The 23,936-nt window shown below is 50.7% G+C and overlaps 2 protein-coding genes across 2 annotated transcripts; both read right to left on the reverse strand.

Annotated features, from left to right (window-relative positions):
• Positions 1-233: 233 nt before the first annotated feature.
• LOC103191406 (somatostatin-1A-like) lies at positions 234-2,743 on the reverse strand. Its single transcript, XM_007912395.2, has 3 exons — positions 2,695-2,743; positions 1,964-2,263; positions 234-772 (listed from the first exon to the last, which is right to left on the reverse strand). Exons 2-3 carry the CDS (start codon positions 2,105-2,107, stop codon positions 566-568), a joined length of 351 nt encoding a protein of 116 aa, XP_007910586.1. The 5' UTR covers positions 2,108-2,263; positions 2,695-2,743; the 3' UTR covers positions 234-565.
• Positions 2,744-12,149: 9,406 nt separating this feature from the next.
• LOC103191407 (somatostatin-1-like) lies at positions 12,150-17,603 on the reverse strand. The gene is made up of 2 exons (XM_007912396.2): positions 17,488-17,603; positions 12,150-12,489 (listed from the first exon to the last, which is right to left on the reverse strand). Exons 1-2 carry the CDS (start codon positions 17,599-17,601, stop codon positions 12,304-12,306), a joined length of 300 nt encoding a protein of 99 aa, XP_007910587.1. The 5' UTR covers positions 17,602-17,603; the 3' UTR covers positions 12,150-12,303.
• Between the last annotated feature and the right edge of the window lie 6,333 nt (positions 17,604-23,936).

Genomic DNA, 23,936 nt, shown 5'->3' on the forward strand with positions numbered 1-23,936 from the left:
CCCCCCGGGGATTGAACTCAGGTCTCTCACTTGCAAAGCGAGTGCTCTAACCACTGAGCTACAGGACTCCACATCGCTGAAAAGACATCTGTGATACAATGGTTTACGTTTTGAGAAAGTGATATAAATATATAGAACTCGTGTAATGTTACAGCTACGCTTTGCCGTCAGTGATGGAGCTGAGCCGGGTAACCAGCGACTTTCACACGTCAGGCAAGAAAGAGAAGAGATGGTTTCAGTTTCAAACATGTATTTCATTGCGACATACAAATTAAAAATAATACATACACCTCTAGCCAGAAAGAGTGGGTAACTATACAGTCACAACCCCATCTAAAGGTTCTGTCACAATAAATTAGGTTGAATTATCATCACCATGTGTTTTATTTACAGTATGTTAAAATCAGAACAGACCACGTAGCGTAAGACAAATACAATGTGTGTGTGTGTGTGTGTGGCGGGGGATCGGGAAAACTTTGTGTGTAGGGTGGGGATGGGAGGGGTGGGGGTCAGGGAAAGTGTGTGTATGAGTGTGTGTGAGAGGGGTGGTGGGGGCTGCTCAGAGTTAGCAGGAAGTGAAGGTTTTCCAGAAGAAGCTTTTACAGCCCGCTTTGCGCTCTCTCTGCGCCAGGTTGGGGTTGGCCGATCTCTCCAATTCAACCCTTACTTCGTCCTGTGCGGTTGCTCGGGCCATGTCCTCCGCCTCCAGCGCCTCGTTCTCCGCGTTGGCCAATTCCGCCAACAGCTGAGCCAGGCTGTACTTGGTCAGCTCCTGAGAACAGTAACACAAGAGAACAGTAATCAGTGAGGCACATGTACACATGGCAAGCAGCTGATGGCTGATTACTCAACCCGGATTAATGACTACATTCACAAAAATGTATCGTTTGGCGCAGTTTCCTCTCCAGCTTTGGCTGTTTGTGTGAAGATCAGGAAAATCAGCGTGTTTGTCTGTTTATGGCTCAGTGACTCCCACCTCCTATATACGTCAAACTCCTCCTCAGTCCAAACTACTCACTAAGACAAGAAATGTCTGAAAATCACTCAATTCAGAAACCGGAATGTAAATCACGAGCATTCACTTTCCCGGAGAAATAGGTTCTAAGCCATTGGCTACATGAGAGGCCAGCGCTCCGGGGTGGGGGTGGGGGTGGGGGGTGAACACGGATGTGCTCTCTCAGCTTAGGAGATATCAATGTTTTAGTAAATGTAAGAAAGATGTAAGGTTTTCAGCCTGGAGTCTGGAGTCCTCTCTATTGTGCCCAGAAATGCACCAACCGGACTAGTTACTAGTTACGCGGTTGTTTTGACAGCTACTTACAATCTGTAGCTGTTTAACTTGGTTCTTGTGCTGTGTTCGGGAGGTTTCTGTTTATGGGGACAATTGTCGGAAGAGATTTTGGGGGAAGTTCAGTTAGAAACTGTCTCAAATCTTGAAAGTTAAAATTGTCGTTTGATGCCAATTGATGCATTAATCATTAAAATAAAACTGGTTTAGACGAATGAATGGCTCTCAAGGTGTCAACGGTTCCAACTACACGACTGACACGGAGCGCTCGGGAGCTATGGGTCCTCGGCGGCACTGAGCAGTTGCCCTGAGACTGAGAGTGCGGTAATCTGATGGTTTGGAATGTTATCCTCAGAGCCCGAGAGCCGCGGTACCGGGGCTCCAGATCGGGGTGTGTCTCTGGGGCCATCGGCGATCCTGGCAGGTGCGCATCTGCCTCTGTGCAAGTTAGAGACGAGTTACCGTGATATCTCCTTTACAGTTATAGACTGACATCTGAAATGCGCTATATTCAGAATTACAGAAATGAGGAAATAAAATCTGACGGTCGGATAATTAGCTCCAGTCAAAAATCCCAAATGAATGTACTTTAGAAATACAGGTCAATGTTGTAAATATGTGTATTTAGCAACCTTGTCAGATATTAATTACCCAGTGTGGAATCGGCTGTCTTACCGGTTTACTCCTGGCTCCCGCCGCGGCCAGTGATCGCTGCAGGATTTCGCGGTACCTGTCGTGTGCTGGCGCCGAGGTGACACTCAGCACTGTCAGGGCGATGGAGAGCAACGCCAGGGCGCACTGCACTCGGCCGCACGACATCTCGGGGCGACGGCACCAAACTGTCAAAGGAGGAGCGAGAGAGGAACGGAGGAACGCTCGTGGTTCAGCACCGGCTCTCTGGACGCTCTGCCTCGTCTGGATCTTCTGGTCCTGGTGTCCATAGACTCGCCTTATAAAGCCGCCTCACGCCACCTTCTGACGTCAAAAGCAAATGTCCTCAGAGATTTAAGCAATTTATGCTCAATTTAGTCACATCATCGAACAAAATAATAACCCACGTGACGAGTATTGAGATAATGTCCATAACCTCGCCACTTGGGGATGTTATCGCCTCCGATACGTTGACTCTCCCACCCCCACCCATCCGGCCGTGACGAGGCTTTTAAGATTAGGGCAGAGATTCGTACCACGTCCACCTCCTCTTAAATATTACATTTTTTTTCTTATTAATTCTATGGATTTAAATACAGAGCAAAAACAAGAGGCAAACTTTTCAATTCTAATACTGTAGTGCAAAATATTAGAAGGACATCCTGAACACACCATCCCCAACACACCATCCTCTACACACCATCCCATATACACCATCCCTTAACACTATCCATTACACACCATTCACTACATACCATCCCCAACACACCCTTCACTGCACAGCATCCTCTACAAACAGTCTTCTACACACCATCGCGAACACCATCCTCCGCACACCATGCCCAACGCACCAACCACCACACACCGTCCACTATACACTATCCTCTACAAACCAACCACCACACACCATCCACTACACACTATCCTCTACACACCAACCACTACACACCATCCCTTACACACAATCCATTACACACAATCCCCTATACAGCATCCACAACATACCATCCACTAAACAGCATCCACTACACACCATCCCAAACACCATTCGCAACATACCATCCGCTACACACCATCCTCCAGACACCATCCTCCACACACTATTCTCTACACACCATCCCAACACACCATCCACTACATACCATCCTCTGCACACCATCCCTTACACAACATCCTCTACACACCATCCCAAACACACCATCCCCAAAACACCATCCTCTCCACACCATCCCAAACACTTCTACACACCATCCCCTACATACCATCCTCTACAAACCATCCACAACACCCTACCCAACACCTCATCCCCTACACACCATTCTCTTCTCATCATTCCGAACACCATCCCCAACACACCATCCACTACAAACCATCCTCTACACACCATCCCGAGCACACCATCCACTGCACACCATCCTCTACGAACCATCCACAACACACCATCCACTACCCACCATCCTCTACACACCATCACCTACACACCACCCCCGAAAACCATAACCAACACACTATTCACTACACACAATACTCTGCACACCATCCCGAATACCATCCTCAACACACCATCCTCTACACAACATCCCAAACACATCATCCACTACACAGCATCCTCTACACACCATTGCCAACACACCATCCTCTGCACACCATTCTCAACACACCATCCCCTACACACCATTGTCCACACACCATGCCCAATACACTATTCTTTTTTACCATCCCCGACACACCATCCCTAACACCAACCCCTACTCCATCTCCTACACACCATCCCCTATACCATCTCCTACTCCATCCCCTATGCATCATCCACAACACACCATCCCCAATACGTCATCCCCTCCCGACCATCTCCAATACATTTTTCCATATTCACCATTCCCAACACACCATCGCCAACATCAACCCCTACTGACCATCCTCAAAACACCGTCCCCTATACCAGCCCCTAATCCATTCACTACACACCATGTGCAACACACCGTCCCCAACACACCACCCCCTACACCATCTCCTATACACCATTCCCTACACCATCCCCTACGCACCACCTCCTACACCATCTCATATACACCATCCTCTACAACATCCTCTACACACCACGCCCTACCCCATCTCCTACACACCAACCCCTACACCATCCCCTACACCATCCCCTACACACCACCCCCTACACCATCTCCTTCACACCATCCCCTAAACCATCTCTTATACACCATCACCCAACACCATCTCCTACACACCAACCCCTACACCATCCCCTACACCATCCCCTCCACACCACCCCCTACACCATCTCCTTCACACCATCCCCTAAACCATCTCTTATACACCATCACCCAACACCATCTCCTACACACCATCCCCTACACCATCCCCTACACACCACCCCCTACACCATCTCCTTCACACCATCCCCTAAACCATCTCTTATACACCATCACCCAACACCACCTCCTACACACCAACACCTACACCATCCCCAACACACCAACCCCTACACCATCCCCTACACACCAACCCCTACACCATTTCATATACACCATCCCCTACAGCATCCCCTACACACCACCCCCTACACCATCTCCTTCACACCATCCCCTAAACCATCTCTTATACACCATCCCCTACACACCAACCCCTACACCATCTCCCTGCAGACCATCCGCTACAAACCATCCCCTACACATCTTTCCCAACATAAATCTAACGATTTAATAGCGCGGGCTAGGTCTTTTGTTCCCAATGTCCCAATGCAATAATTTCATTGAAAAGATGGCAACCAGTTGCAAATTACTCCCCGTAAAAGGTGTATTAGTTAAATGTCTGTCACCGGTCACCCCGGGTAAAGGCTGATTCATGTAACCCTAACCCAAGTATGGCGTTTACAGACAACGTTTATTTTATTGTTATTCATAAAGACAAATCCACCTTATTACAGGGGAGTGGGTATGACACGGGTTACATACACGTCCTTAATCTCCCTTCGTAAATAACTTCAATATTTTTAAAAGATTAGAGATGCGTATCATAATACTTGTGTGACACGGATCAAATTATCTAACAAGTGATTTATGGTGATCTAAGGTTACAGTGAGGGAACAATGTCAGGGCAGGTACAGCTAATCCCAGGATCAGCCTGAATTGGACATCTGTACCAAACGCTTTAACATTCTGTAGTGTGTTTGTGTTGTCCTGCTGGTAATGTTCACTGCTAATGATCTCTGTGCTCGGATAATTGGCAAATAGCAACGCCATCTCCACCTGCATCGTGTTCAAAGATACAACGTGCAACCGGAGAAATGTTAATTCGTTAGTGCTCATTACTCCGTTACGACGGACTATGGAGCAAATACATTATAGTTATTTAATTTTCCTTTAATCTTTACTCGGACTGTACGCCTTGGTCATATTCCCTGGGCCATATACCCGGGCCGAGGTTTCTGAGGCAATAAAACACTAAAGGTACCCTTTGTGTTCATGCAAACAGTATATCTCCTGAAGTCGGCAATCTGATTGCACTCTCCCGCGGAACTGGAACCTCCTGTGTACCAACGGCTCGGGGTCTCGGTGTGTGACCGGGTTAGCGGGTGGGAAGTGTTCACACGCGGGGATTGCTGGCTGAGGATCGCGCTGTGTCGGCTCCAGGATACAGTATGTGTAATGTTGTGGGGTGGATTGAATTAGACAATACCATAAACCGTTAAGAGTTTAGCGCAAACGGTTAATTTGGGTCTTGGCGACAGTACAGGGCCCGTGCTGGCAACGATTATTTATTTTGCTAATTATTGCAACAACAAGTTAATGTAGAGTTTTGTGCAGGTTTGGCTGTTGGCTGCCTTGCTTTCAGACAAAGTTGGTGTGATGTGACAAGAAAGACATCTCCAACAATAGCACGCGGTGACCAAAATACATTTCAGATACATTAATGGGATTTCTGTTGAATATATTAATCCATTGAGAATTGTTATTTAGATGTCGGCGTGTTTTGACAAGATAAGTGCGGCGCTTGTCGTAGTTAATGGATTCTGTCCCGTGTAACCCGGGGGCGGGGGATAGCAAGACACACAATGCCTGTGATGTTTTATCTTACACGAAAAGTGAAGGCAGGGAAGCGTGTCTCATCCCTACATAAAAAATCTATTGTGGTTTTCTAAGTGGGAGGGGGAGATTGATGAGCTGTTACTTGGGCGGAGAATGAGAAGAGTTGAGGTCAATCTTCACTGCTCGGGGGACAGACAATCATTGCAACCAAACGCTTCCCATTCGACACACTCATTCCACTTGTTAATTTATTTACCATTTCTGAGTGAAATAGGATAATTCTCGCTCTTTGAGACCCACGCGTGTGTCATCCCATCCGAAGGGACAAATGCAAACGCAGACAACTTGGTGATATTTAGATGAAAACCCCGGTTCGGTTGTATATCTGGCATTTTACACGCGATCGACAGCATTTGTCGTTAATAAAAATAACCTATTTTATCCTCCGAACACCGCAGACCAAAGGAAAGAGTTGGATTGCTCACTTTATTACAGAATTGGCGCCCATTGACCTGTGGGTCTGCCTCTGATTCCGTCACATTATATCCAGATATTCGCTGCTTGCTTCCCAACAACAAACTTTGAGAATTTCATTTGCGGGAAATAAGATATTATTCTCTCAGCTGCAAAGAGCGTTTGCTTCTTCTCTCTGTTGTGATATTAACTGGTGATATTGATCCTGGTGAAATGCATTGGACTGTACTGCATCCAATGACCGGTCCCGGGGTTTACAGCCGAGTTCCACACACTATTTAACAGGTTCCCCCTAAACACCCTTTCGGGTCAGCGAGCCGATAGCTTGTATTTTCTCCCCATTTTTGTGGATTTGGCCGTTGCCTTATTGTTGTTGGCATTGGCCTTCACATAAGCTTCCAGTGAATTCCAGTGAAGCGTTATAAGGTCCCATATTATTATTATTGTGGATTTTGTATTGGATTTAAAGATCCTTGTCATGAACAAGTAGGAAGTTTAGTTAGAATTTAAGAAATAAAGACTGCTAAAATCGCTTCCCGCTTGAACCTTGATGAATAAAGCTTGACTTTGAGTGAAAGTGATAAAGTAGTGACTGACGTGGGAGTGAGTTCCTCAGGCAGGGAAGTACTTGGTGAGGCTGGGCTGGTGGCTGTCAGTCTGTGGGGGTTCGATGTGATATCAACCTGTCCGCGCTCTCTGCTCAGCAGACTCCAGCTCCAAGTCTCCCACTCCCAAATTTTTGACTGTCCAGTGCCTTTCAACATCTTCCTCGCATAAAATGTGCGGTGTAAATGTAATTTCCTGTTGTTCTCAGTCTTGGGATGGGGGCGCGGGGATGTCAGTCTCTGGGGGGGGATATCAGTCTATGAGGGGGTATGTCAGTCTCTGGGGGGGATGTCAGTCTCTGGGGGTTGTCAGTCTATGGGCGGGGTATCAGTCTATGGGGGGGTATGTCAGTCTCTGGGGGGGATATCAGTCTATGGGGGGGTATGTCAGTCTCTGGGGGGGATGTCAGTCTCTGGGGGGTTGTCAGTCTATGGGCGGGGTATCAGTCTATGGGGGGGTATGTCAGTCTCAGGGGGGATATCAGTCTGGGGGGGGATGTCAGTCTCTGGGGGGTGTCAGTCTCTGGGGGGGATATCAGTCTCGGGGAGGGGAGAGATGTCAGTTTCTGGGGTGGGGTGATATCAGTCTCTGTGGGGTGGATGTCAGTCTCTGGGGGGCATATCAGTCTCTGGGGGGGATATCAGTCTCTTGGGGGGATATCAGTCTATGGGGGGGTATGTCAGTCTCTGGGAGGGGGGTTTCAGTCTCTGGGGGGTTATCAGTCTCTGGGGGGATATCAGTCTCTGGGGGGGATATCAGTCTCTGGGGGAGATATCAGACTCTGTGGGGTGGATGTCAGTCTCTGGGGGGGATATCAGTCTCTGTGGGGAGGATGTCAGTCTCTGGGGGGGATATCAGTCTATGGGGGGGTATGTCAGTCTCTGGGGGGGTTATCAGTCTCTGGGGGAATATCAGTCTCTGGGGGGATATCAGTCTCTGGGGGAGATATCAGACTCTGTGGGGTGGATGTCAGTCTCTGGGGGGATATCAGTCTCTGGGGGGGATATCAGTCTCTGTGGGGAGGATGTCAGTCTCTGGGGGGGATATCAGTCTCTGTGGGGGCGGATGTCAGTTTCTGTGAGGGATATCAGTCTCTGGGGGGGGATATCAGTCTCTGGGGGGGGATATCAGTCTCTGGGGGAGATATCAGACTCTGTGGGGTGGATGTCAGTCTCTGGGGGGGATATCAGTCTCTGGGGGGGATATCAGTCTCTGGGGGGGATATCAGTCTATGGGGGGGATATCAGTCTCTGTGGGGAGGATGTCAGTCTCTGGGGGATATCAGTCTCTGTGGGGGCGGATGTCAGTTTCTGTGAGGGATATCAGTCTCTGGGGGGGATATCAGTCTCTGGGGGGGATTATGTCAGTCTCTGGGGGGGATGTCAGTCTCTGCGAGGGATTGAGTCTCTGGGGCGGGGGGATATCAGTCTCTAGGTGGGAGATGTCAGTCTCTGGGGGGGATGTCAGTCTCTGTGGGGGGGGATGTCAGTTTCTGTGGGGGATATCAGTCTCTGGGGGGGGATATCAGTCTATGGGAGGGTATGTCAGTCTCTGGGGGGGATATCAGTCTATGGGGGGCATATCAGTCTATGGGGGGGATGTCAGTCTCAGGGGGGATATCAGTCTGGGGGGGGGGATGTCAGTCTCTGGGGGGGATGTCAGTCTCTGTGGGGTTGTCAGTCTCTGGGAGGGATATCAGTCTAAGGGGGGTATGTCATCTCAGGGGGGATATCAGTCTGGGGGGGGGAGGATGTCAGTCTCTGGGGGGGATATCAGTCTCAGGGAGGGGAGAGATGTCAGTTTCTGGGGTGGGGTGATATCAGTCTCTGTGGGGTGGATGTCAGTCTCTGGGGGGGATATCAGTCTCTGGGGGGGATTATCAGTCTCTAGTTGGGGGATATCAGTCTCTGGGGAGGATATCAGTCTCTGGAGGGATGTGAGTCTCTGGGGTGGGGGGGGGATGTCAGTCTCTGGGAAGGGATGTCAGTCTTTGGGGGGATGTCAGTTTCTGGGGGTGGATATCAGTCTCTGGCGGGGATATCAGTCTATGGGGGGGTATGTCAGTCTCTGGGGGGGATATCAGTCTATGGGGGGGTATGTCAGTCTCTGGGGGGGGGATGTCAGTCTCTGGAGGGATGTGAGTCTCTGGGGTGGGGGGGGATGTCAGTCTCTGGGAAGGGATGTCAGTCTTTGGGGGGATATTAGTTTCTGGGAGGGGGATGTCAGACTCTGGGGGTGGATGTCAGTCTCTGGGGGATTATCAGTCTTTGTGGGGGATGACAGTCTCTGGGGGGAATGTCAGTCTCTGGGGGGGAGGGATGCCAGCCTCTGGGGAGCAATGTGAGTCTCTGGGGGTGGATATCAGTCTCTGTGGGGGGGGGGAGCTGTGATTCACTGAGGGGGAATATCAGTTTCTGGGGGAAATATCAGTCTCGATGGGGTAGGCATGTCAGTCTCTGGGGGGGATTTCAGTCTCTGGGGGAGGATGTCAGTCTCTGGTGGGGATATGGAGGGATGTCAATCTTGGGGGGTGGATATCAGTCTCGTGGGGGGGGATATCAGTCTGATGGGGATATGGAGGGATGTCAGTCTCTGGGGGTGATAGCTGTCTCTGGGGGTGATATCAGTCTCTTGGTGGGGCATGTCAGTCTCTGGGAGGATATCAGTCTCTGGGGGGTGGATGTCAGTCTCTGGGTCGATATCAGTCCTTGGGAAAGGATGTCAGTCTCTGGGGGGGATGTGAGTCTCTGGTAGTGGGGGAGGGGTTTCAGTCTCTGGGGGTGATATCCGTCTCTGGGGCTGATGTGAGTCTCTGGGGGTGGGGGTGTTTCAGTCTCTGGGCGTGATATCAGTCTCTGGGTGGGTTGTCAGTGTCTGGGAGTGATATCAGTCTCTGGGGGGCGGGGTGGCATGTCATTCTCTGGTGGGGGATGTCATTCTCTGGGGGTGATATCAGTCTCTGGGTTGGTTGTCAGTGTCTGGGAGTGATACCAGTCTCTGGGGAGGAACGTCAGTCTCTGGGGGGTGGGATTTCAGTGTTTGAGGGGAATATCAGTCTCTGGGGGGATGTCAGTCTCTGGGAATGATGTTAGTCTCTGGGGGGGATGTCAGTCTCTGGGGGGGATGTCATCTCTGGGCGTGATATCAGTCTCTGGGGGTGGATGTCAGTCTCTGGTGGGGATATGGAGGGATGTCCATCTCGGGGAGTGGATTTGAGTCTCGGGGGGAGGGGAGGGGGGAGGGGAGGGATGCCAGTCTCTGGGATGGAATGTCAGTTTCTGGTGGGGATGTCAGTCTCTGGGCGTGATATCAGTCTCTGGGGCAGATGTCAGTTTCTGGGGGGATGACAGCCTCTGGGGTGGATATCAGTCTCTGTGGGCTATGTTAGTCTTGGGGGGTGGGGGGGCGGTGTCAGGATATCAGTCTCTGGGGGGATGTCAGTCTCTGGGGGTTATCAGTCTCTGGGGGGGATATAAGTCTCTTTGGGGGGGATTTCAGTCTCTGGAGAGGGATATCAGTATCTGGGAGGGATGTCAATCTCTGCGGGGAATGTGAGTTTCCGGTGGTGGGGGGGTGGAATTCAGTCTCTGGGGGTGATATCTGTCTCTGGGGGTGATGTCAGTCTCTGGGTGGGGCATGTCTGTCTCTGGGGGCATATCAGTCCCTGGGGAGGGATGCCAGTCTCGGGGGGATGTCAGTCTCTGGGGGTTATCAGTCTCTGTGGGGGGGGATGTCAGTCTCTGGGGGTGATGTCAGTCTCGGGCGGGATGTCAGTTTCTGGGGGGATATCAGTCTCTTGGGGAGGGGGGGGCGTTGTCAGTCTCTGGGGGTGATGTCAGTCCCTTGGGGGAGGGGGGTTGCATGACAATCTCTGGGGGAGATATCAGTCCCTGGGAAGGAATGTCAGTCTCGGGGGGCTGTCAGTCTCTGGGGGGGATGTCAGTCTCAGGGTGTGAGTTAGTCGGGGTTGGGGGGGGTGGGTGCAGGTGGACGTATGAGTCTCGGGGGGATGTGAGTCTCTGGGTTGGTAGCCAATGGCCAGTGGCTACTGTACTTTGCAAGAATGTAACGAATATCCTGGAGGGTTACTTTGTGACAATGTAATGTTGCCATCTCAGTCCTGGGATACAGTCGGCATATGGGAAACTTACAATTATTATGGGAAAATGTTTGTCAAACACTGCATTATCCCCACCCACGGCTGTGCTCTTCACCTCACTGAGTCAATCCAAAACCTCGGAGTCCTTTTCGACCCTCAGCTATCCTTCAAACCCCACATTCGTGCTGTGACCCGTTCCGGCTTTCACCACCTCCGCAGTATTGCCCACCTCCATCACTGCCTCTCGCCGCAGGCCCCCGAGACCCTGATCCATGCTTTCATCACGCTTTCCATGAGGTGGAGAGTGCACCTGTGTGGATTGATGCTGTAGTACCTGAAGTGAAAAGGTGTTGATGTCTTGTCAACATTTAACTAGAGAAAGTTTAGCTCTCATCCAGGACATCCAGGATGTCCAAAAGACAACCGGTCAGTTCAACAGTGGTCCTGGAATCAAGGGTGAAGACAGAGAGATAGAGTTACGTGTGGTAGGTGGCAGAGAGGTCAAGACGCTGAGGAAAGAGAATGTTATTTGTGACTTTGATCAGGTCAGTGAGATGAAAGGCAGGTTGAGATGGAATGGTAGATAGATTAAATTACAGGGTTTTGGGAATGGGCATATAAATGGGCCCCAAAAGGTTGCTCTTTAAGGGGAACACAGAGACTATGGGCAGAATGGTCTTCTCCTGTGCTTTAAATGTCTATGGTTCTGCCGTGACTATTGTCTGGGTGCAGCAGTGATGGAGGCTGTTGGATGAAAGAATGAGATGTCCAGTGAATGTGCCCTACCTTTGGCCTTGACATCCTTCCTGCAGTCCAGAATGGCCTCAATACGAAGTGTGAGTGCAGAGCTGACGTTGAGCCCTGAAACTTTAGTTCCCCAACATTGACAGTTGTCACTTGAATCAACATTTAAAAAAATCACCAAATCGTTTACAAATATTTCACACATTGCAGAATATAGCTATGATGATGATTTATTGTTCCCCGTAACAGTAAACACTTGATTAAGAATTCACAATGAGTAAAGGATTAACAATAATTGAGGCATGCTAAATAGCAAACAATTCATATTACACATTAATTAAGACCTCTCGCCAGCCAGACGGTTGTGGTTCAGTCAGGCTTTAACGCTGGCACAGGATTAGCACAAAGTGTAAGTTTTCCAGAAGAAATTTTTACAATCTTTCCGCCACCGTGGAGCCAGCGCAAGCCGTAGTTCAGCCTTTTCATCTGGAGCGAAGTCCTCTGCTGCCTCCTCACTCTGGGGTTTGCTCTCTGCATCGGCCACTGCCTGTATCAGCTCCCGGACCACACCATCCCGCAGCTCCTGCAAACAAGCGGTGAGAGCAAAGTCACCCGCTGGCGGCCACACAACGCAGGACAGACTGAGTGGCTCATAACATGAATAGCATCGGCCAATCACAGAGTGAACACAATCTCTGACCTCCGCAGCACTGTCCCCCTCCTGCGCACTCCATCCACTGACCCCTGAGATGCTGAGATTACTGACGTAACAGCCAGTGTCGTTGAGATTCAACTGATTGTGCTGAAATACAGCGTGTTGTCACATAAAATACTGTATAAAATATACAGTCAATTCACTTTCCAGTTCTGATGAAAGGTCATCGTTACCTGAAACATGACCTCACTTTCCTCTCTCCTTAGATGCAGCCTGATCTGCTGTGTGTTCCCAGCAACTACTGTTATTTCACTTTACAGTATATTCTGTGAAGCGCTTTGAGACATCTCAAAGACGTGATAAGGCACTATATCAAATGCAGGGATTATTATTATTAAAACACTATCACAATCCATCCTTTCCCTCCCAGTCTCCTCCGTCCCTGCTGCACCCTGAGTAGCTACATTAGACTCTAAACTTTCTGGAACATTCTAAATAGGGCAACCTAGTTTATTTTGACATTTGTTCTCTGTAATTACATAGTGTCACCTCTCTGACCCCTATCTGAGTTTAAGAGCAGGCGCGTCAGCATTCTGTCCTCACTATAGTGTTTAATAAGCGGAGATTTCTGATCTGCTTCTCAATGTCTATAATAATGTAAAAACAGCAGTAACCCAGCGAGGGCAGAGCGCCGCCTGCTGACACACACCCTCCAGTGCAAGCACATAGAATCATAGAATCATAGAATCGTACAGCACAAAAAGAGGCCATTCGGCCCATCGAGTCTGTGCGGCTCTTTGAATAGAGCAATTAATGTCAATCCCACTCCCGGCCCTTACCCCATAACCTGCAAACCCGTCCTCCTCAAATACCCGTCCACCGCGTTTTTAAAAGTAGTTATCGAATCGGCCTCGACCGCCCTTTCAGGTAATGGCTTCCAGATTCCAACAACTCGCTGCGTGAAAAATGTCTTCTCCCCTCCCCTCGGCTTCTTTTAGAGACTATTTTGAATCTGTGACCTCGAGTCACCGACACACCCACCAGTGGAAACAGTTGTTCCCTTTCTAACCTATCAAATGATTTTGATTTTGAAGACCTCTATCAGGTCCTCGTAACCTTCTCTGCTCCAATGAGAATAATCTCGGCCTCTCTACCCTTTCCTCATCATCAAGGTCCCTCATTCCTGGTACCATCCTCGTAAATCTCCTCTGTACCCTTTCCAATGCCTTAACATCCTTCCTATAGTGCGGTGCCCAGAACTGGGCGCAGTATTCTAACTGAAGCCTAACCAGTGTTTTATATAAGTTAATCATAATCTCCTGATTCTTGTACTCTATGCCCCTGTTTATAAAGCCCAGTATCCCAGATGCCCTTTTTACAGCTGTATCTACCTGTCCCTCCACCTTCAAGGATTCATTTACCTGCACCCCCAGGTCTCTCTGTTCTTTTACCCCCTTAAGATTGTATTACCGCCTATATTGCCCCTCATTCTTTCTACCAAAATGCATTACCTCACATTTCTCTACATTGAAACTCATCTGCCATGTGTCGCCCATTGTACCATTCTGTCTATGTCTTCCTGCAGTTGGTTCCTGTCCTTCTCACTGTTTACCCCCTCCCTAACTTTGTGTCATCCACAAACTTGGAAATGGTACTTGCTATACCCAAGTCCAAGTTTATATATATTAAGAAGAGCAGTGGTCCTAATACCGATTCCTGCGGAACGCCACTGTACACTTCCCTCCAGTCAGAAAAGCAGCCGTTCACCACCACTCTCTGCTTTCTGTCTCCCGGCCCGTTCGGGATCCGCTGCCCCTTTTATACCATTGGCTTCTATCTTTCTTACAAGTCTTTCATGTGGCACTTTGTCAAATGCCTTTTGAAAGTCCATATAAACGACATCAACTGCACTACCTTTATCCACCCTCTCCGTTACCTCATCAAAAAATTCTATTAGATTTGTTAGACATGACAACAAGTCAAATCCAATTTTTTTATAGCACCTTATCACGTCAAATCGCTCCCAAATGCTTCATGATTAATTGCTGTCAAGTGATATTTACACAGGACAATGTAATTAATCCCTGCTTAAAAGGTCCATTATTACACATGGCATCATTATGCTGTTGAAACTCTCCAAAAGACGGCTGATTTGCAGTGTCAGCCTCGCCAGGGATGACCAACTTACAATACACACGTGTAAATTAGTCACGCAGGCTGCAAGTTGGCCATCACTGGCCTAGACCATTTGAGATGGTAGTCCCGACACAACGCACTTGTGACGAGTACTTTCTGACTGACACCAACAAAACACCGAGCCTTGGGATAAAAACAGAAATTGCTTGGAACACTCAGCAGGTCTGGCAGTATCTATGGAGAGAAGAAAATAAGTTAACGTTTCAGGTCGATGACCTTTCGTCAGTACTAGGGGTCTGGCCTTTCAAATGGACATCTGTGGCATTTCTGCCGGTATTCCATTGCTCAGAGGTATTTAGAGGATATTCCTTCAAAGGGTATTTAATGGGCATTTATTTAAAGGGTATTTAAAACTGTGGTGATTACAAGTGAGAGACCTGAGTTCGATTCCCGGCAGGGCAAAACCTTGGGCAAGTTTCCTTACTCCACACGCCTAATAATAATTCCTCAAAAAAAATAAATTGGTCATTCCAATCCACGACCGTTTGTGGGACACTGCTGTGCACAAGTGGCTGCTGCGTTTCGCCCACAAATATACAGTCAATTCACTTTATAGTCTATTCTGTGAAGCGCTTTGAGACATCTGGAAGACGTGAAAAGTGCTATATCAAATGCACGGATTATTATTATTATTACCTCTCAGTGACAATTATTGTGAGCTTTCCATTCAATGGTGATCAGAGTGTTTAATGGCTGCTTTTATAAAGTACAAGAGGAGAGATGTGTGCCATCTCCTGAGTACATCAGCAGTCTATTCACTTTGATATTTGCACAGCAGGAAGTGAATAAAAGAGTCAATTATCTCACCTTAGGTTGAAAAAATTGGATTCATTTTTATTTGCCTAGCAGCTGTAGGAAAAAAAGATTTATTTTGTTAAGGCACATGCTGAGTAACGGACAGGATGACATGTTTTTACTGAGTTCCTCTTGGGCTCAGAGAATCCTCCCGTTTGCAATAACAGGGATCTCTCTCGCTGCTCATTGCTCCAGAAGGTTTGTCTCAAGCAATGACTGTAGTTACAAGCTGGGGCAGTTTCAGGGATGAGTTGGCACTGAAAGGCAAGTTATGTCAAATACAGATTAGCTGTACCGAATGATCTGTTTCTGTTCCATATCATTCTATGTATCACAGGATGAAATTGTATTCCATCAAATCTCTGTGCTAAGCTCCCTGGCATGAGGCTTTAACCCTCTATTTCTGGCTCAAAGGCAAGAGTGAGACAGGCTGACAATTCAATACGAACATGTGAACACTTCAATACAACACAAGATAATCAAATAGAATATAGAAAGTATAGAGAAGAACTGAAGAAGGAAACAAAAGGGGCAAAGAGATTGTATGAGAAAAGATTAGCAGGTAACATAAAAGGGAAACCTAAGGTATTTTATAAGCATATAAAGAATAAAAGGTTAGTCAAAGGTAGGGTGGGCTCAATAAGGGACTAAAGGGAAAATCTTCTTGTGGAGGCAGCGGGCACGGCTGACGTACTGAATAGTACTTTCTTGATAAAAGGATGCAGTCAATGCCACAGTATCAACAGCCAGCACAGATTTGTTAAAGGCAAATCATGTCTAACAAACCTGATAGAGTTTTTGATGAAGTAACGGAGAGGGCGGATGAAGGTAGTGCAGTTGATGTAGTTTATATGGATTTTCAAAAGGCATTTGATAAAGTGACACATAAGAGACTTGTAAGCAAAATAAAAATCCCCGGTATTAAAGGGACAGTGGCAGCGGATACAGAACTGGGAGACAGAAAGCAGAGAGTGTGGGGAACGGTTGTTTTGCTGACTGGAGGGAAGTGTACAGTGGTGTCCCCCCGGGGGTCAGTATTGGGACCACTGATGTTTTTTTTATCTATATAAATGACCTGGACTATAGGGAGTACAATTTCCAAGTTTTCAGATGACAGACTGGTAACATGGGCAGACACGTGGCAAATGAAGTTTAATGTGGAGAAATGCAAAGTGATGCAATTGGGGAGGAAGAATGAGGAGAGGCAATATAAGCTGATGGTAGAATCGTAAAGGGGGTGAAGGAACAGAGAGACCTGGGGGTCATATAAGGAAATCTTTGAAGGCAGCAGGACAGGTAGATACAGCTGTTAAAAAAAAACATACGGGATACTGGGCTTTATAAATAGGGGCTTAGAATACACAAGTCAGGAAGTTATGATGAACCTTTATATAAAACACTGGTTAGGCCTCAGCGAGAGACTCGGTTCAGTTCTGGGCCCCACACTTTAGGAAGGATGTCAAGGCATTGGAGAGGGTGTAAAGGAGATTGACCGGAATGGTACCAGGAATGAGGGACTTCAGTTATCATGAGAGGTAGAGAAGCTGGGATTATTCTCCTTGGAGCAGAGAAGGTTAAGAGGAGACTTAATAGATGTTTTCAATTCAATTTTGGATCTGAAATGCATTGCCTGAAAGGCTGGTGGAAGCTGATTTAATAACAACTTTTAAGAGAGAAATAGATAATTATTTGGAAAGGACAGATTTGCAGGGCTATAGGGAGAGCGGGGGAGTAGGATTGATTTGGATAGCTCTTTTAAAAGATTCAGCACAGACACGATGGGCCTTCTTCTGTGCTGTATAATTCTGTGATTCTATGAGCCACTAATACAATCCTTACTGTTAATCTTGAGTGAAGGCAAGTTGTCAATTAGAAATAACTCAAGCTTGGGTTGAGGCCTAGAGGCTGAAAGCTGGTGAGGTGAAGCTTACTTACCATTGCTGGTGATCCCTGGAGAACGAGCTGGTCCCTGAGGTGTGTGGGCAAAGCACTGAGGCCAAGCGCTGCCAGGGAGAGGAGGGCTAGAGTGAGGGTGCACCGAGCCTGCATTGCTGCCAACACCGGAGCACAGTCTGCAATGTGTGTCAGTCTCAAACTGTCAGCAATGCTGATCCGATCACTGCACTGTGGGGGTACCCTATGTCCTGCTTTATAAAGCCACTCTCGCATAATCACCTGATGTTAAATAACACCTGGGGAGAGTGACCTGACATTTATGCACAATTACCCTCCTCTGTCAGGCTGATCATCACAGATACTGATCAAATGCAAGGAAACCAGTCAGTGCTTAGATCGCTCAGGGTATCTCCTCCATTACCCTCAGGCTCCCTATTCTCAACCATGAACTTCCATTTCCCACACGAGACCGCCTGAGCAAGGTCCAGGCCAGGGCCAGCTTTGTGCACAGCTATTAGGATTGGCCCCAATTTCCCTCCCCTGTCAGGGTGCTCACAGTCAGTCACCCCTACCACTGAAGATTTAAACCCAGATCATAAGGTAAAGCAACAGTCAGCCTCCGATCACAGCCCCCACCGAACACACACAAACATACACCCATATCCACCCCACCCCACACTCACTTAGACAGAGAACTTCCCCCATTGCACACAGTCTCACTGTTGATAACTATCAAATCACATGTAATAAATGTTCTCCTTGCGTGTTGTGGAAAAGTTATTGGGCCTTTGTTAAATATGTTATGGAAATAGTATTGAGAATTGGTCTAGTGCTTTGACTGTAAATGTTTGTTTCTGTCAAAAGCGGAAGTGAAACGGTGTAAAGATTAGTTACAGCTTTAAATGGTCTGTGAATTTCTGCTGTCAATTAAACACAAGAGGCTTGGAATTTAAATGGAGAGCTCTTCCATCAAATTTAGCCGCTTGACTCCCACCTTCTGCCTCAGCCCATCTCTATTCATTAAACAATTAGATGGGATTGGAGCCACTCCATTAACCTCACTTACTGACTCAACTCAAGTCTTCCAATTTCCAGCATAAAAGCACTGGAATCAGCACAATGAATGTCCATCAGCAGCTGCCAGTGAGTGTTTCTTCCCTTGACTGTGTGTGCAATCAGTAGCCCTCACTAGCTGCCCCCTCCCCCCGTGAATGCTGGACACAGCTCCCATGTGGTAGGGCTGAGTGGTTCACTGAGCAATTTTAATTTCAGGTGAAAATGTGATAATGGCTTTCTGGTTTCAGCTGATCCACTCACTTATTGCAAACACAACTAATTAGCAAATATTTACCCAGGAAGGTGGACAGATTTTTATAATTCATCTGCAAACAGCCACCTGTCCAGACAGATTAAGGTTGATGGACACTCAAAGCAAACTTCAGTTTATCCATGTGTAGCGGCATAACGAGTACTATCCATGAGGTGCTATACAATACATGCATATCTCTCATACACACCCACACAAAAATGTTAGACACATGTAAGCATATATAATATATATAATTAATGATACACAATTACGTGGGATTGGAAACGCTTCAAAAATCTCACCGACTGACTCAACTCAGAGACACAGAAATTTACAGTGCAGAAGGAGTCCATTCAGTTTATTGATTCTGTACAGGCTGTCAGAGCAAGATGTCTAATTTAATCCCAATGCCCTACCCACCCTGATTAATAATTTGATTAATTTATTCCCAAATGCCCTGCCCATTTCTTATTAAGAAAGCCTGTTAAGAGACACAGCAAACTGGACACTATAGGAGTACTACACATCTCATTGCACTTTGTGGGTTGGTGGCTGAGAATGGTATTTTCTGGTTTTAAACATTCCTAAATTCTGTGAGCATTAATCAACAGTGAGAGGCAGTGAGGGTTCATTTGAAGAACCAAAGTTCAGACCCCCATTTGTGGAGATGAAAAGATATGCTTGATATTCAGCTCTCTATCCTTTTTGGAAAGTGCACTTGTGGGTATCTCATCAGATTAGGCCAGGGCCAAATCTCTAATTTGTGAGATTTACAACAGGAATTCTTTTGGATGACCTCAGGGTTTAACAAATGCAGAAACCTATTACGATGCAAACTAGACAGAGTTCGACGTATGTATTCCACTTAGACATGGAAACTTCCCTATTTCTGGAATGGAAAGTGTAACCTCTCCGCGGAGGGAATCACCTACCGATTTCAAGAGAGTATTAGGCACAGGTACCCATTGTGTGGGGAAGCCCAGTGGACAATAGGATTTGTTGTCCCATCAGTGATTGCTGCTGCTCTGGAAATGAGGCTCAGGAACCAAGGGTTGGAGTACAGACACAAAGCTTTTGTCACTTACATATTGTTAAGTGCGGTTTGCACTAGAACCGACCTGGGATCACTCACATTCAATTGATGGCTCAGTGACGGGAACTCGCTGGATGTTCGTGCAGCTCTCGGCCAGCAGGGGCGGTGTGGGCAGCAACTTCATCTTATATGGTCTTACAGCGCCGCCTAGAGGTTCAGTTTCATAACAACTGCTAATTTATAAAGAGACGCATCGGCACTTCAATCATAATATTCCCTGCATTTGATACAGTGCCTTATCCCGTCTTCGAGACGTCTCAAAGCGCTTCACAGGATATACTGTAAAGTGAATTGATTATATTTTGTGGGCGAAACGCAGCAGCAAATTATGCACAGCAGCGCCCCACAAACAGTCGTGGATTGAGTGACAAAATTATTATTGTTTGTTAAATAAATAAACCCAGACCTCAAGCGAGAGGACCTGGGTTTGATTGCCAACCAGACAAAACATTGGGTAAGTTTCCTTACTCCACACGCCTCTGTTTACCTAACAGCAAGTAGGAACCTGGGTGTTAGTCAACCGGTGGATTGCTTTTCCGGGTGTAATAATTCCTTCAAAAAAATATTAATAATAAATTGGTCACTCGCTCCACAACTGTGGGACAATGCTGTAGGCAATTGGCTGCCGTGCTTCGCCCACAACATAACAGTCAATTCACTTTAAAGTATATTCTGTGAAGCGCTTTGAGACGTCTCAAAGACAATAAGGCCCTGTATCAAATGCAAGGATTATTATTATTATACACAAAACCAGGTTTTAATAGAAAGAAAACTATTTCTATAGCACCTAACACTGAATTGCTTCACACATAATTACTGTCAGGTCTGTATTTGGAGGGGATTTGAGGTATAAGGAGCATGTATTGAGCGTGCTTAGGCCAATGAACAAAAAAGGTGCAAGTAGAACTTCAGGACAGATTCTCAGCTTGTTGTTCATTTCACACAATGCGTTTACATATAGTACCCTGCGTGTAAGTAGAATAAGGTCCGAGCGCTTTGGAAGGGTGGGATGGACGTCCATTCAAGTAGAAATTAATTGATTCAGCAGATAAAAGTGCAACTTCCTGTGTAGACACCCAGCTTGGCACACAGGAACCACTGTATGTCTTTCACATAATTGACGGGCTGGGGGCGGGGGGAGGCTGGCTGGCTGGGGGGGGGGGGGGCTGGGGCGGGGGGGGCGGGGGGCTGGGAGGGCTGGCTGGCTGGGGGCGGGGGGGGCTGGCTGGAAGCGGGGGTGGCTGGCTGGGGGCGGGGGGGGTGGCTGGCTGGCTGGGGGCAGGGGGGCTGGCTGCTGGGGGCGGGGGGGGCTGGCTGGCTGGGGGCGGGGGGGCTGGCTGGCTGGGGGCGGGGGGCGGCTGGCTGGGGGCGGGGGGGCTGGCTGGGGCGGGGGGGCTGCTGGCTGGGCGGGGGGGGCTGGCTGGCTGGGGGCGGGGGGGCTGGCTGGCTGGGGCGGGGGGGCTGGCTGGCTGGGGCGGGGGGGCTGGCTGGCTGGGGGCGGGGGGGGCTGGCTGGGGGCGGGGGGGGGGCTGGCTGGCGGGCTGGCTGGGGGCGGGGGGGCTGGCTGGCTGGGGGCGGGGGGGCTGGCTGGCTGGGGGCGGGGGGCTTGCTGGCTGGGGGCGGGGGGGCTGGCTGGCTGGGGGCGGGGGGGCTGGCTGGCTGGGGCGGGGGGGGCTGGCTGGCTGGGGGGGGGGGGCTGGCTCTGGGGGGGGGCTGGCTGGCTGGGGCGGGGGGGCTGGCTGGCTGGGGGGGGGGGGCTGGCTGGGGGGGGGGGCTGGCTGGCTGGGCGGGGGGGCTGGCTGGCTGGGGGCGGGGGGCTGGCTGGCTGGGGGCGGGGGCTGGCTGGCTGGGGGCGGGGGGGCTGGCGGGGGGGGGGCTGGCGGGGGCGGGGGAGCTGGCGGGGGCGGGGGGGGCTGGCTGGGGCGGGGGGGCTGGCTGGCTGGGGGCGGGGGGGCTGGCTGGGGGGGGCTGGCTGGCTGGGGGCGGGCGGGCTGGCTGGCTGGGGGCGGGCGGGGCTGGCTGCTGGGGCGGCGGGGCTGGCTGGCTGGGGCGGGGGGGGCGGGGGGGCGGGGGGCTGGCTGGCTGGGGGCGGGGGGGCTGGTGGGGGCGGGGGCTGGTTGGCTGGGGCGGGGGGGCTGGCTGGCTGGGGCGGGGGGGGCTGGCTGGCTGGGGCGGGGGGGCTGGCTGCTGGGGGCGGGGGGGCTGGCGGGGGGGGGGGGCTGGCGGGCGGGGGGGCTGGCTGGGGGCGGGGGGGGCTGGCTGCTGGCTGGCTGGGGCGGGGGGGCTGGCTGGGGCGGGGGCTGGCTGGCTGGGGCGGGGGGGCTGGCGGGGCGGGGGGGCTGGCGGGGGCGGGGTCTGCGGGGCGGGGGGGCTGGCTGGGGGCGGGGGGGCTGGCTGCTGGCTGGCTGGGGCGGGGGGGCTGGCTGGGCGGGGGGGCTGGCTGGCTGGGGCGGGGGGGCTGGCGGGGGGGGGCTGGCTGGCTGGGCGGGGGGGGCTGGCTGGCTGGGGGCGGGGGGGGCTGGCTGGCTGGGGGCGGGGGGGCTGGCTGGCTGGGGGGGGGGGCTGGCTGGCTGGGGCGGGGGGGCTGGCTGGGGGGGGGGGCTGGCTGGCTGGGGGCGGGGGGCTGGCTGGCTGGGGCGGGGGGGGCTGGCTGGCTGGGGGGGGGGGGCTGGCTGGCTGGGGCGGGGGGGGCTGGCTGGCTGGGGCGGGGGGGCTGGCTGGCTGGGGGCGGGGGGGCTGGCTGGCTGGGGGCGGGGGGGCTGGCTGGCTGGGGGGGGGGGCTGGCGGGGCGGGCTGGCGGGGGCGGGGGGCTGGCTGGGGCGGGGGGGCTGGCTGGCTGGGGGCGGGGGGCTGGCTGGGGGCGGGGGGGCTGGCTGGCTGGGGCGGGGGGGGCGGGGGGCTGGCGCGGGGGCGGGGGGGGCGGGGCGGGGGGGGCTGGCTGGGGGCGGGGGGCTGGCTGGCTGCTGCTGGGGCGCGGGGGGGCTGGCTGGCTGGGCGGGGGGGCGGCTGGCTGGCTGGCTGGGGGGGCGGGGGGGGGGCTGGCTGGGGCTGGCGGCGGGGGGGCTGGCTGGCTGGGGGGGGGCGGGGGGGCTGGCGTGGGCGGGGGGGGCTGGCGGGGGGTGGCTGGGCGGGGGGGGCTGGCTGGGCGGGGGGGCTGGCGGCTGGGGCGGGGGGGGGCTGGCGGGGGCGGGGGCTGGCTGAGGCCCCCTCCAGCATATTTATTTACACAGTAATTGAATGAGATTGTTTTTCTTTCAGTGTGAGAAATGTAACTTGCACTTCAGACACAAGAGTCAGCTGCGGTTGCACCTGCGGCAGAAACACGGAGCCATCACCAACACCAAGATCCAGTACCGGGTGCCGGCGGGAACACAGACCGACCTGTGCCGGGCCCGCTGAACTGTGACCTCCACTCCGCTCTCTTCCGCTCCGGGCTGCTCTCCAGGCTGCTTGCAGATTGACTTGAGAGGAATGACTTGGAATTGTGTGCAGTAGTCCCCGGCATGCCGGGTGACCAGAAACAGGTACAGCAGATATAAATGTAACGGGTCCCTAAGCTTGTGAAAAATGTGCTTTACTCATTGTCTCAGTCAGAGTCTTATAAGCTTTAAAAATATGCATATGTGCGACCTATAATATAAAGGAATGTAGGATTATATTTTTCCTGTGCAAAGCACAGAGTTATACTATATGAGGGAAGGGTCAATCCTATTTTTAACCAAAGTTATAGCAAATCTATGGCAGAATTTGTGTACATTGTATGATGCAGGGTTGTGACTGCAGGCAGAACGCAATCCCCGTTTCTCTAGAGCTGAAAGCACTTATCAGATATTTTGAAGTATGGCTTCTGTATGAGTTTAGAAGATATTTTGTCTAAATGCTTTGGTGTATATTTGTACTTAAAATATGCTTTTTGAAGTATTCTTAACAGCTGTTTTTTGCAAAGTAAGGTTTACAGTTTGTCAGGATATTGGTGTGTGTGGCGGATCCGTTCTGTGTGTGTGTGTCTGTATAAGCAGCATCTCCCACTGTGCCTTTCAGGTGTGTGTACCAGTGGTGTGGTTCCACACTGAGCTTCTGACCATG

The sequence above is a fragment of the Callorhinchus milii genome, unplaced genomic scaffold, assembly GCF_018977255.1.
Source record: "Callorhinchus milii isolate IMCB2004 unplaced genomic scaffold, IMCB_Cmil_1.0 Scaffold11, whole genome shotgun sequence".
NCBI classification, from domain to species: Eukaryota; Metazoa; Chordata; class Chondrichthyes; order Chimaeriformes; family Callorhinchidae; genus Callorhinchus; species Callorhinchus milii.

What these genes read in the sequence shown, in the direction of transcription:
- LOC103191406 (XM_007912395.2), bottom strand. Translation starts at nt 2,107, where the DNA reads ATGTCGTGCGGCCGAGTGCAGTGCGCCCTGGCGTTGCTCTCCATCGCC. An exon ending in CGGGAGCCAGGAGTAAACCG is followed by an intron (nt 773 to 1,963) that starts GTAAGACAGCCG and finishes TACTGTTCTCAG; the next exon opens with GAGCTGACCAAGTACAGCCT.
- LOC103191407 (XM_007912396.2), bottom strand. Translation starts at nt 17,601, where the DNA reads ATGCAGGCTCGGTGCACCCTCACTCTAGCCCTCCTCTCCCTGGCAGCG. An exon ending in TCCAGGGATCACCAGCAATG is followed by an intron (nt 12,490 to 17,487) that starts GTAAGTAAGCTT and finishes GCTTGTTTGCAG; the next exon opens with GAGCTGCGGGATGGTGTGGT.